General features: G+C 42.2%; 2 protein-coding genes across 3 annotated transcripts in view; both read left to right on the forward strand.

The window, feature by feature from the left end:
• The window catches only part of LOC114643530 (protein NLRC5-like), a 1,801,805-nt gene that overhangs the window by 1,565,721 nt on the left and 222,294 nt on the right, over nucleotides 1-13,790 (forward strand). The window lies entirely within an intron of this gene.
• The window catches only part of LOC127527352 (E3 ubiquitin/ISG15 ligase TRIM25-like), a 57,972-nt gene that overhangs the window by 38,523 nt on the left and 5,659 nt on the right, over nucleotides 1-13,790 (forward strand). For both annotated transcript variants that reach the window (XM_051925876.1, XM_051925877.1), the window contains exon 5: nucleotides 8,406-8,480. In XM_051925876.1, the coding sequence (XP_051781836.1) occupies nucleotides 8,406-8,480 (75 nt within the window). The remainder of the gene's footprint in view (nucleotides 1-8,405; nucleotides 8,481-13,790) is intronic.

A 13,790-nucleotide genomic window follows, 5' to 3' on the forward strand; every position in this document is an offset into this window, starting at 1 on the left:
CTTTCTCCTTTGAGTTAGTACAGAATATCAGATCATTAAAATGTGGGGCCTCAGGTCTTAACATCTATTTGATAAGATCAAATCCTTGGAGTCAGAACAACATAAACAAAAAAATGCTGTGTCTGAATTAGCTCCTGACATCCATTTCAATTTGAGGAATGAAGAAGTGCAGTTAGTAACTGAAATATAGAAACCTTAAAGAAGAACTCATGCAGGAGCATAATGAATAACAGAAGGATAGCAATGATAATTTAATAATGACATGCTAGAGGTAGGCAGTTAAACCCTTCATAAAAGTTTATTAGTAGCACATGCCAAATTTGAAATGACTAAAATCTCTGGTATAGTTCATTTTGGGGCAGGTAAAAATGTTATTAGTAAAGCTATGTTACAAACACTGAGAATAACCCCATCCATCCATCCATTCTCTTCTGCTTATCTGAGGTCAGGTTGCGGGGGCAGCAGCTTGAGCAGAGATGCCCAGACTTCCCTCTCCCCGGCCACTACTTCTAGCTCTTCCGGGGGAATCCCGAGGCATTCCCAGGCCAGCCGAGAGACATAGTCCCTCCAGCGTGTCCTGTGTCTTCCCCGGGGCCTCCTCACGGTTAGACGTGCCCGGAACACCTCACCAGGGAGGCATCCAGGAGGCATCCTGATTAGATGCCCGAGCCACCTCATCTGACTCCTCTCGATGCGGAGGAGCAGCAGCTCTACTCTGAGCCCCTCCCGGATGACTGAGCTTCTCACCCTATCTTTAAGGGAAAGCCCAGACACCCTGCGGAGGAAACTCATTTCAGCCGCTTGTATTCGTGATCTCGTTCTTTCGGTCACTACCCATAGCTCATGACCATAGGTGAGGGTAGGAACATAGATTGACTGGTAAAATTCACCACGACAGACCGATGCAGAGCCCACATTACTGTGGATGCTGCACCGATCCGCCTGTCGAACTCACGCTCCATTCTTCCCTCACTCGTGAACAAGATCCCAAGATACTTGAACTCCTCCACTTGGGGCAGGATCTCGCTACCAACCCTGAGAGGGCACTCCACCCTTTTCCGTTTGAGGACCATGGTCTCGGATTTTGAGGTGCTGATTCCCATCCCAGCCACTTCACACTCAGCTGCGAACCGATCCAGAGAAAGCTGAAGATCACGGCCTGATGAAGCAAATAGGACAACATCATCTGCAAAAAGCAGTGACCCAATCCTGAGTCCACCAAACTGGACCTGCTCAGCACCCTGGCTGCGCCTATAAATTCTGTCCATAAAAGTTATGAACAGAATCGGTGACAAAGGGCAGCCCTGGTGGAGTCCAACTCTCACTGGAAACGGGTTCGACTTACTGCCGGCAATGCGGACCAAGCTCTGGCACCGATCGTACAGGGACCAAACATCCCTTATCAGGGGGTCCGGTACCCCATACTCTCGGAGTACCCCCCACAGGATTCCCCGAGGGACACGGTCGAACGCCTTTTCCAAGTCCACAAAACACATGTAGACTGATTGGGCAAACTCCCATGCACCCTCCAGGACCCTGCTAACGGTGTAGAGCTGGTCCACTGTTCCGTGACCAGGACGAAAACCACACTGTTCCTCCTGAATCCGAGGCTCGACTATCCGACGGACCCTCCTCTCCAGAACCCCCGAATAGACTTTTCCAGGGAGGCTGAGGAGTGTGATCCCTCTGTAGTTGGAACACACCCTCCGGTCCCCCTTCTTAAAGAGGGGGACCACCACCCCGATCTGCCAATCCAGAGGCACTGTCCCTGATGTCCATGCGATGTTGCAGAGGCGTGTCAACCAAGACAGTCCTACAACATCCAGAGCCTTGAGGAACTCCGGGCATATCTCATCCACCCCCGGGGCCCTGCCACCAAGGAGTTTTTTGACAACCTTGGTGACCTCAGTCCCAGAGATGGGGGAGCCCACCTCCAAGTCCCCAGGCTCTGCTTCCTCATTGGAAGGCATGTTAGTGGGATTGAGTAGGTCTTCGAAGTACTCCCCCCACCGACCCACAACGTCCCGAGTTGAGGTCAGCAGTAAACCATTCCCACCATATACAGTGTTGACACTGCACTGCTTCCCCCTCCTGAGACGCCGAACCAAAATCTCCTCGAAGCCGTCCGAAAGTCGTTCTCCATGGCCTCCCCAAACTCCTCCCACGCCCGAGTTTTTGCCTCAGCAACCACCAAAGCCGCATTCCGCTTGGCCTGCCGGTACCTATCAGCTGCCTCCAGAGTCCCACAGGACAAAAGGGTCCGGTAGGACTCCTTTTTCAGCTTGACGGCATCCCTCACCGCCGGTGTCCACCAACGGGTTCTGGGATTGCCACCACGACAGGCACCGACCACCTTACGGCCACAGCTCCGGTCAGCTGCCTCAACAATAGAGGCACGGAACATGGCCCATTCGGACTCAATGTCCCCCACCTCCCTCGGGACATGGTCGAAGTTCTGCCGGAGGTGGGAGTTGAAGCTACTTCTGACAGGGGGCTCTGCCAGACCTTCCCAGCAGACCCTCACAACACGTTTGGGCCTACCAGGCCTGACCGGCATCCTCCCCCACCATCGAAGCCAACTCACCACCAGGTGGTGATCAGTTGATAGCTCCGCCCCCTCTTCACCCGAGTGTCCAAGACATGTGGCCGCAAGTCCGATGACACGACCACAAAGTCGATCATCGAACTGAGGCCTAGGGTGTCCTGGTGCCAAGTGCACATATGAACACCCCTATGCTTGAACATGGTGTTTGTTATGGACAATCCGTGACTAGCACAGAAGTCCATTCCTCCCAATCACGCCCTTCCAGGTCTCACTATCATTGCCCACGTGAGCATTGAAGTCTCCCAGCAGTACGAGGGAGTCCCCAGAAGGTATGCCCTCTAGCACCCCCTCCAGGGACTCTAAATAGGGTGGGTACTCCGAACTGCAGTTCGGTGCATACGCACAAACAACAGTTAGGACCCATCCCTCCAGCCGAAGGCGGAGGGAGGCTACCCTCTCGTCCACCGGGGTAAACCCCAATGAACAGGCTCCAAGTCGGGGGGCAATATGTATATCCACACCCGCTTATACTTGTTGGGTGGTGGCCGAAGGTGGGGACCTTGGTGGTCCGATCCTCGGCTACAGAAGCTGGCTCTTGGGACGTGGAATGTCACCTCTCTGAAGGGGAAGGAGACTGAGCTAGTGTGCGAGGTCGAGAGGTTCCGGCTAGATATAGTCAGACTCACCTTGACGCACAGCTTGGACTCTGGAACCAATCTCTTTGAGAGGGGCTGGACTCTGTACCACTCTGGAGTTGACCCCAGTGAGAGGCTCCGAGCGGGTGTGGAGAATAACCCCAGTATATATAAAATTCAAGCCATGAAATGTGTTGATCAATGGGTAACCCTTCAGTAAAGGATTATTTAAATCAACCACCAGCACAGTTACAAAAAGGACTTCTTTATAGAGAAACATGAACTGTTTTGCACCCTAAGATTGATTGGAAAATCAAAGTTGTTCAATCATGGAGTTCCAGGTGTTTTCATAACTCATTGAATATGGACCATATTAATACTTCTGTTCTTTGTGCTGATGTGACACTGCTTCCTGCACAATACACAGATTTCCAAAATCTATTCAAGAAAGGTTTTTCATCAGAGTTACCACCACTTGATTGATTAATTGCTTAAGGCTCATATTCCTAAAGGGAACGTTTATGCCCTTACTCATCCTGAGACTATATCTATGAACAAATACATTAAAGAAAACCTACAAAATGGTGTTAGAGACATGTCCAGTAATCCAGTATGGGCTATAACACCAGAAAGGTTTTAAAGAAGTAGAATTATGATGTGGGCAGTTGTGAGTTTTCAGCCATAAAATGAGCCTTAGCAGAATGGAGGCACTGGTGGAAGCGGTCAAAATATCCATGACCATAAAATGCTAGGCTATTTATAATCAGTGACTATATGCTATACAAGCTCAGTAGGCCATTTTTTTCAGTCAGTTTAATTTTGTTATATCCTACCTTTCTTGGAAAAATAATGTTCTGGATTTATGAGCTAGACAATGTTAAGTTGAATCCTGAAAACATCATTCCTCTAGAAAAGTTCTTCGGAGATACCATGACATCCCATTCCTCTTAGTCTAGAAAATCTGATTCAAGAGGCGCAATCAAATAAAACAGCATCTTTCAGGTTACCTCATTGTATATTACATGCCTTCAAATCTACAGGGTATGTTATTAGATCAGGCACATGGGTCTGGTATGTTTGGTGATCCAGGCCTAACTCAAACATTAATGACACAGAAATGATTCTTTAAATGGGAGAATGTACAAAGTGACATTAAAGACAGTCTTGGCCTATGAGTTTTGTTGTAGGACCAAACCCTTATTAGATTTGTCTTTGGATTTGCTACAATCTAATGTATTCCTTGTCTGTCTTATCCTCAGGAAGCCTTGTCAATATACTTTGTTACCAATCTTCTATCCTCTGAAGGTTATAAAAACATTTTAATAGTAGTAATTTGTTTCTCTTGGTATTCTCACTTTATTCAACTAAAGAAACTACCTTCTGCTAAGGAACTGGCTAATCATTTTATAAATCATATAGTCTCTCTGCATGGATTCCCTAGCTCCATTTATATCTGATCATGCTCTTCAGTTTAAGTTCTGGTTCTGGAAGTTCTTTTTCAGTTGCTTGGGGTGCACAGTTAATTTAACACTAGAATTACCAGAGAAAACTCGTAAATCCGGCCCACCTTAAATCCTTTCTCACCTCTCCGTCTACATCTTTTGTCCTGTAAATGTGTCGATAAGCGCAAGCAGCAAGCAGCCTGGTATCACATCCCCCCGCCCACCGCCGCAGTTCTATTCGCAAAGAAGTTTGTCAGTGCTCAGTGTTTATCTTTGAGTGAAGTGCTGGAGCTTTATAGGGTAATAAAATACATCGTCATTTGGAATACATACATTTCATGTGTGTTCAGTGTCATCAACAATCTCTGTAAAAACAACGTTAACACAGAAGCGATTTTCATGTTTTAATAATAATTGACAAAATGTACACATTAAATGTATAATGTGTGAAGCCTGAAATACAAATAAAACCCCGTTAACTTTGACAAGTACTATAAATTTACAGACGCAAATCAAATGTATGTTTTTATTGTATGATATAAACAATAAGAGTAGCTCACTACTGAAAATGGTAAATTTGGGAAGCAGCTGATATCAAAACCGCGCCCTCTTGATTGAAAGGCAGCAGTTCTTAGCATTGCACCACGCAAGCTGTCGTATCAACTGCCTACCGTAACCTGCCTTCTTTATTCTTCGGTTAAATTCTTGAATAAAAGTGCACTTGTTTTGTTATACTTGTACCTTTTGTGAAAGTGTTTATTTCATATTTGTATTTCAGGCTTCACACATTATACATTTCATGTCTACACTTTGTCAGTTATTACTAAAACTTGAAAAACGTTTCTGTGTTACGTTTTTACAGAGATTGTTGATGACACTGAACACACATGAAATGTATGTATTCCAAATGACGATGTACTTTTTTACCCAATAAAGCTCCGGCACTTCATTCCAAGATAAACACTGAGCACCGAGAAACTTCTTTTTGAATTGAACTGCGGTGGTTGGCGGGGGGATGTGATACCAGGCTGCTTGCGCTTATCGACACATTTACAGGACAAAAGATGCTGACAGAGAGGTGAGAATGGATTTAAGGTGGGACGGATTTATGAGTTTTCTCGTAGGCTCTGGTAATTCTATTGTTAACTTCACATTACTATCTGCAAGTCAATTGGCAAACCAAGAAAATAATCTTAGTTATAAGGAAAACTTAAATCAAGATGGAGTGACTTAGCACTGTGCAGAGTATGCTAGAAATATTCTTCATCATTCCACATTAACAATGTCACCTTCTGAATATCTGTTTGAATTTCATCTATTGATGAATTTTCATCCTTGACTCTTGAAATTCCCTTCAGTCTCTTCCTTGGTACCTAGTGTTGCTGACTATTTCAATTTATTGAAACCAAGGGGCAGTTAGGCAGTTGCTAGTTAGGCGGAATATAAAGATATCAGGTGGCACTGCCAAATGATATGTGAATCATAAAAGAAGACCTGTTTACAAGGTAAGGCTGAAAGCTTGCATAGACACATGAGATATCTGCCAACAGGGTCCGTCCCATAAGCTGGCACCTTGTTTCAATAGGTCCCTATGTCATCAGGAAATGTATGTGTTTGGTGTCTTATTGTTTGGCTTTGCCAATCCACTTTAGGACTTATTCGGCCTATCATGTTTCTATGTTGAGTCCTGCTGGACATAGCCAATATCATATGGAAAAGCATCCACGGCCATCATTTTCTATGAATGGTTCAAAGGAATTTAATTCAATATATTTTAGATTCTCGTTGTTGAGGTAACCGTGTGCAATATCTCATTTGCTGGAAGGACTATGGCCTGAAGGACCAATCTTGGGTCCTTATGAGTGACATACATCTGCCTGGATTGCTGTCCATACTTTATGTTCAATTTCTTAAAGAATCTGACAGGCACATTTGGAGGCCATGCCCTAGATGGGGGTGTGGCTCTGCTTTGTTTAATGTTTTTCCTTAAACTCAAAAAATTGTCTTTACATCTATTGTGAATGTTTCTTACTGAAATAATCCATTTTTTATGTATATTTCTTGGTTGGACCCTTAATAGTTTTTAGGTTAATAACGTTATTTTCAACTCTGTCTTGGTTTGGTAATGGGCACTGCCATTTTGAGAGCTTTGCATTGTCTGTTGCCTTGGTAACACTCCCATCGTGTACCAAAAGTATGCGTTGCTGATGTCACTCAAAGTGATGATAGAAAAGTTACTTCTTGTAAGCTCCAAATTATCTGTTAGTGCATAAACTTACTGCCAATGATTTCTCTCTCTGTTATTTCTGGATTTGATCCCTCCTTGAATAAAACTTTGAATTTTGGTTTGGTGTCACAGGTTTTGACGATCAGTTCTTGACTCTGGTTTGGATCCTCAAGTTTGTTTTTTTAGTCCTGGCCTTGAGGTTGCTGTGAGCAAAAACAACTGGGAGATGAAAACACAAGCTTAGTTATGGAAAGGCAGCGGATCATTACTGCCAAAATTGTGCTTCGAAAACCAACACACAAAATCAAAAATGAAAATCAAACTCAAAGAATAAAATTTTTGGTATGGCTTAATGAATTTTCATTTGCCTCAGTAGATTTGATTAGTTTCATGGAGAGTTTTTCAAATTAAATTCAGTGCACTGTAGCAAGAAGGTGTTAAACCTCCACTACACAGGCCTGTAAGAAGAAAATGGCAGGTGAAGATTTATTGCTGGAAAATCTGTGATTAGACAGACAGGTGGAAAGTAAATATGTGTTATGTAAGTAGGATGCTAGTGCTTTAGAGATAAATATATAATGTGGACTGAAGATTTGTGATGGAAACTCCTTTAGAGTTGAGTTAAGGAGACAAATCAACCAAAGCCAAACACAGAAACGACTTGGCTGGAGTGGAAGTGGCATGTGCAGTATATTGATTCATTAGGTGTGGAGCTTTATCTCAAAGTGGGTCAATGAAAGAGTTTACTGTTCATCAATACCAGCAATATTATTGAGTTTGTAGTTCCTCCTTAATATTCTCCTCTCTTCAGTGCCATGACTCAAACTCCATTACCATACAGACCTGCTGGTCTTCTGATTATTTTCTATATGGCTTTTATCATCGCCCAACAGACTGACTTGGTGCTGATGATATTCCCAAAGGTGTAGTTGTACCTTTTCCCCGGGTGGAACCTTACATTTATTTCTGGTCTGATGTCATTGTTTTCTGTAAAGAACACTCCCAAGTAGGCGTAGTAGTCGATGCCACCAAACTCGTGCCTCTTCCTAGATGATGTGTACACCTGCTGTATTTGGTTTTACTTTTAGTCATGCTGACACTGAATAATCCAGTTTGGTAGTACAACTCTCTAAAAGTCACCTGAATTGACAGATTAGTGTTGGCTGTATAGAATAACTTATACTTTTATGTATTATATCGTACAATTAGTTTAAACTTAGAAATGCAACTAGAAAAGCCTGTCAATTACGTCAGAGAAGTAACAGAAGCAATGCATTATGATGTAGATTTAATTCTTTAGGACTTTCTGAGTTTCTGCTTTTGTCCATTGCTACCTCTTTACCAGACAGGAAAGCTTTCTTGAACTTCTATTGTATTTACTTATAATGAAGGTTAGAGTAATTTTCTTAACCTTGTAATTATCTTTTTTTTAATGCTTGGTAAGAAATGCTCTCTTTAGTGCACACATTCACTGTTGATGACTTGTGCTCTCTATACATTTTAAATAAAGAGCGTATGGACTAAGTGCTGATCTTCTTGTGTGTTTTCCATAACAGTTAAGAGAGTGGTGTCACAAAGGACCACACAGATGTCTTTTGGAAGGAGACGGACGACACCAATAATAAGGAAAGGTGAGATAAAATCATTTTCCATGAATTTAGATAATACCCTATCTGAGTGCTCTGGACTGGTCTGTTTGGTCTTCTTTTGAAAATAATTAGAAATGTGCTTGTCATTGTGCACTGGGGTTTTGTCACAGTAACCTGCCCTCCCACTGCAGATTCTCCGTCTGAGATTAATATAAGTATTGAAGTAAAAAGTAAATAAGTGGCATAAGAATTGGCATGAAATAACAGAGGAAAGAAAGAATCCAGGGCAAAAAATTTTGCAAAATCCTTAAAGGTCAGTATGAGATGTTCAGTTCTTCTCTCCCTGCACACTCGTCTTTACAGGACAGTGGCTCACATGTATAAAAGTTCTGTTTTTAGAGGTGGTTGAGGCCGTGTGGAAGGTCCCAGGGGGCAGCCTAGTGTTAAGGAGTCTAACAGCTTGGGGGCAAAAACTCACCTGCAGCCTGGCAGATCTGACTCTGATGCTGCAGTATCTTCTCTTGGATGGCAGAAGTGTGAAAAATCCATGTGAGGGGTGTAAGGGGTCCTGCACAATGCTGCAGGCCTTGCGAACACTGCGTTTGTAAAATATGTCCTGTAGTGAAGGGAGAGGCACCCCAATAATGTTCTCTGCTGTCTTCACTATCCTTTGCAGGTGCTTGCGGTCAGATATGTTGCAGTTGCCATACCAGACAGTGATACAGCTGGTCAGAACACTCTCAATGGTGCCTCTGTAGAACATGGTGAGGATGGAAGGGGGAGGACTTGCTTGCTTCAGCCACCTCAGGAAGTGTAGTCTCTGCTGGGCTTTCTTGATTAGTGATGAGGTGTTATGTGTCCACGTAAGTTCCTCAGTTATGTGCACACCGAGGAACTTGGTACTCCTAACAGTCTCCACATCTAAACCGTTGATGCTGAGTGGGATGTGGACAGGATGTGATTTTCTGAAGTCCACGATTATCTCTTTTGTCTTGTCGACATTGAGAGATAGATTGTTGTCTTCACACCATGCAGACAGCTGTTCCACCTCATCTCTGTATGCTGTTTCATCATCCCTGCTTATCAGTCCCAGCACCGTCGTATCATCCGCAAACTTGATGATGTGGTTGGTGTTGTGTGTGGCTGTGCAGTCGTGAGTCAGCAGGGTGAACAGCAGTGGACTAAGCACGCAGCCCTGAGGCGCTCCATGTGCTCAGTGTTATGATGCTGGAAGTGTTGCAGCCCATCTGAACTAACTGGGGCCTCTCTGTCAAGAAGTCCAGGATCCAATTGCAGAGGGTGGTGTTCAGGCCCAACCTGCTCAGTTTTACAACCAGCTTTGGAGGGACGATTATATTGAAGGCAGAGCTAAAGTCTATGAATAGCATTCTGACATGTGTGTCTTTTTTATCCAGATGTGTCAGGGAGAGGTGAAGGGCAGAGCATATGGCATCCTCAGTTGACCTGTTTGAGTGGTATGCAAACTGAAGAGGGTCAAGGGAGGCAGGGAGATTAGTCTTTATGTGTGACATGAATAACCTTTCGAAGCACTTCATGTTTCACATATTCAAGCCTATGCCACCTCTGGGAGGTCATTTGTTATACCAGCAAAAACAAAAGATCATATATATGAATATATATGGACATACATCATACATTATATGAACATACATCTTTTTAAAATGGATAGGTAAATGTAGAAAAAAAAATCAGAAAATATATAAAAATAATTTCCTCCAAAGGGCAGATGAAATTATTTAAAAGAAAAATTCAAGGAAAATCAGGACAGAAATAAGTAGGTGAAAAAAATGGTACCATGTGTAGTAAAGAGAAAAGGAACGGTACTGGGCAAAGAAACAAAGTGGTGAGCAAACATTACAAAAATTCAGAAGAAAAGTGAAATACTGAGATCTCAAAAAAGAAGAAAGTAATGATAACTGTGGCCCATCTGGGTGTGGACTGAGATTATGATTGACTTTCTTCTCAGCTTCTGCTGCCACATGATCCTTCTGCCCTAGAAATGGTGGGGGAATTGAAGTCAATTAAGTGCAACCTTTTGAAGAAAAGAGGGCTTGAGGCACTGCTGAACTGCTTTATCTGATAGGGGAGTCTCCAAGCATAAGCATGCAGAGATGGTCTGAGTTCTTCTGAACCATGTAACGGTTCAAAACCTTCAAAGGGGTCAAGAAACTGTTATTCTTTTGTGAAGTGTCTACAACAATTGGACTGGACATTGGAGAATTTGTTTCAAGATTGAAGATTGGAGCTTGGAAGCCAGAAGAAACATACTGATTTGTTGACTTCATCTTTGCAAACAAGAAAGAATTTTCTGAGAGTTGCTGAGACTTGTTGTTTTTTATGGTATGGGAGTTAATTAAAAAATACATTTTGCTCCTATAAACTTGTGTTTTGGTTCCTGCTAATGAACCATGTGGGTATTTTTAAACCCTTTTTTCCATTTAGAAGGGTTGCTTTTATTTTCTGCCCGTATGGGAGCAAAAGCAGCCAAGTGTTTGAAGATGCATTTTGAAAGTTTCTTGTTACTTGTTGTTGTTATTTGTATTTGAACTTGCGTCAGTGAGGCAAGGCAGAAAGCAGCAGTAGCTGACACTGGCATCTCTGTAAGTGAGTTTTTCTAGTTTGAACAGTTCTTAAAGGAAAAGTACAGCAGTTAAGAGGACAACAGTGTAAAGGTTTGTTAATACAAAGGAATACAAACAGTATACAAGAGGAGTACAATGTTAGGAGAACAGACACAGGAAAGTAAAGCTCATAGGAAGAAAAAAACCAGGCAGTCAAGGGGGAGAAGATTACAGGAGCTTAAGGGGTCAGAGGTGTAAAATAATTGTAGCAGTGCTTTATTCTAATTTGTTTGGCTTAATTCTTTTTAGTTTTACCATTTAAATTAAATTATTTAATTTTAATAAAATAAAAATAAAGTTAAGGCAATTTTAGAAATCCTAACTCAAATTTTAATAATAAGGCCAGTGCAATGCAGGTCCTGTTGGATGTTGGACTTTTTAGATGATGGTTTGGAAGAGCCAGTCCCCAGAAAGGGAGAGGTTGTGATAGTTGGGGACTCAATCATTATGGGGACTGAAGTGCAGGTGTGCTCCAGAGACAGAAAGTCTCGCACGGTGTGTTACCTTCTGGGTGCACAAGTGGAGGACCTCCCTGGAAGGGTGGATAGGCTCTTGGCCAGAGCGGGGATGTACCCAGTTGTCATTGTCCATGTTGGAACAAATGACGTACATAATGGTAGTCTGTCAGTTCAGTGATCCAAATTTAAAGAGTTAGGTGCAGAGCTGAGGAGCAGAATTGAAAAGGTAGTCTTCTCCGAAGTTCTGCCTGTGCTTGATTGAGGAGATTAGAAGGCTTAACGCATGGCTGAAATCTTGGTGCAGGGTAGAAGGGTATGGGTTTAAGGGGCATTGGGACTCCTTTTGGAACAGATGGGACCTGTTCTGCCATAACAGGTTATATCTGAACTGGAGGGGCACCAATGTATTGGGGAGGTGTATGTCTAGGCTAGTCAAGGATGGTTTAAACTAGGGAATGTGTGTGTGTGTGTGTGGGGGGGGGGGGGGGTCAGGGAGTTTAGGACAGGCCATGTTTAGAGATATACATGGAGGAACAAACAAAGGATTGGAAATTAAAAGTAGTAATGTAAATTCTAACCCAATGTTTAAATGTAAAAGTAAAATGAGCAACACATTAAAACTAGCTTGCCTTAATACTAGAAATATCAAAAATAAAACAAGTAAGTTGGAGTTGTATGTAGAGGAGCATGATTATGATATTATAGCAATAACAGAAACCTGGCTAAATAACAAAGATGGGGATGAGTGTAACATAGAGGGATACACATTTTTTAGGAAGAACAGACAGAACAGAAAAGGAGGTGGGGTTGCTGTTTATGCCAAACAGGATTTAAATGTAAGTCTTCTTCAGTTGGACGATGAGCCCATCTTAGTGAGGACATGTGGCTTCACGTGGAAAATATTAGGGAAAGAGGTCTTATCTTAGGAGTGTGTTATAGACCACCCAATTCAGACAGTAACTTCAACACACATCTGGTTAGTAATATCAAAAAGGCAAGTTTACAGGGAGATATTATAGGCATGGGGGACTTTAATTATCTAAATATTAACTGGGATAACCTTACAGATGGAGGAGTACAAGAGCAGGAGTTTTTAGAAGTAATCAGTGACTGTTTGTTAACACAGCATGTTAAAGCACCAACACGGGGTGAAGCCTGTCTGGATTTAGTATTTTGTAATAATCAGGATAGAATTGAGGGTGTAGAGGTGATTGGACCAGTAGGGTCACGTGACCATAATGTAATACAATTCTCAGTGTTTTGTAAGAGTGCAGATGCAAAGACTAAAATTGTTAACTTGAACTTTGGTAGGGCTAATCTTGAGCAGAATCGGTTAAGTCTAAACAAGACGGACTGGGATAAGTGTGGAGACATTTGAGGAGCAGTGGAACAGATTTGAAAAACATTTTACATGTAATGCAGGACAGGTACATACTTAAATTTGGAAATAGTAGAAAATTAAAAAACTCCACAGTGGATTCATAAAGATTTAAAAAAGAAGTTGGAAAGGAAAAAACTGCTTTATAAGGCATATAAGACTAATAACTGCAAAGTGAATCGTAGAGCGTATGAGAACATGAGGACAACCATCAAGAAAGACATTAGGGAGGTTAAATAACACTTAGAGAGGAATATAGAAGAAAATGCCCCTAAGAGATTCTTTCAGTATTTTAGTAGTAAAGGAACAGTCAAGGAGGAGGTGAAGTGCATCAGGAATAGTAAAGGGAATTAAAAGAGGGATTTGGACATTGTAGTGGAAGAAGTGCCTGCTTAAGGAGTAATATTTTGGACAAATTAAATAAATAAATAGATGCATAAATAAATTAAAATACTGTGAAATGTGAGCATAAATAAATAAATAAATGTGTTGCATAATGTAATCATAAATAAATAAATAAATAGTTGCTCAGATTAATTAGGCTGAAATCAAACAAATCACCAGGACCGGATAACATTTACTCTCGAGTTCTTAAAGAGGCTAGTGAGTACAGATATAAACCCTTGACACATATTTTTAGGAAGTCACTGCGCACTGGAGAGATTCCGAAGGACTGGAAAATGGCAAATATCATACCAGTATATAAAAAGGGTGACAGGGCAGATCAGAGCAACTATAGGCCAGTAAGCTTAACATGCATCACAGGAAAATTAATGGAAGGAATTATTAAGGATCAGATTGAGCAACACCTGGCAAGGACAGGAGTTTTACTAAATAGTCAGCATGACTAAGGAAGCAATAAAAGGATATGACC

The sequence above is a fragment of the Erpetoichthys calabaricus genome, chromosome 4, assembly GCF_900747795.2.
Source record: "Erpetoichthys calabaricus chromosome 4, fErpCal1.3, whole genome shotgun sequence".
Lineage (NCBI taxonomy): Eukaryota > Metazoa > Chordata > Cladistia > Polypteriformes > Polypteridae > Erpetoichthys > Erpetoichthys calabaricus.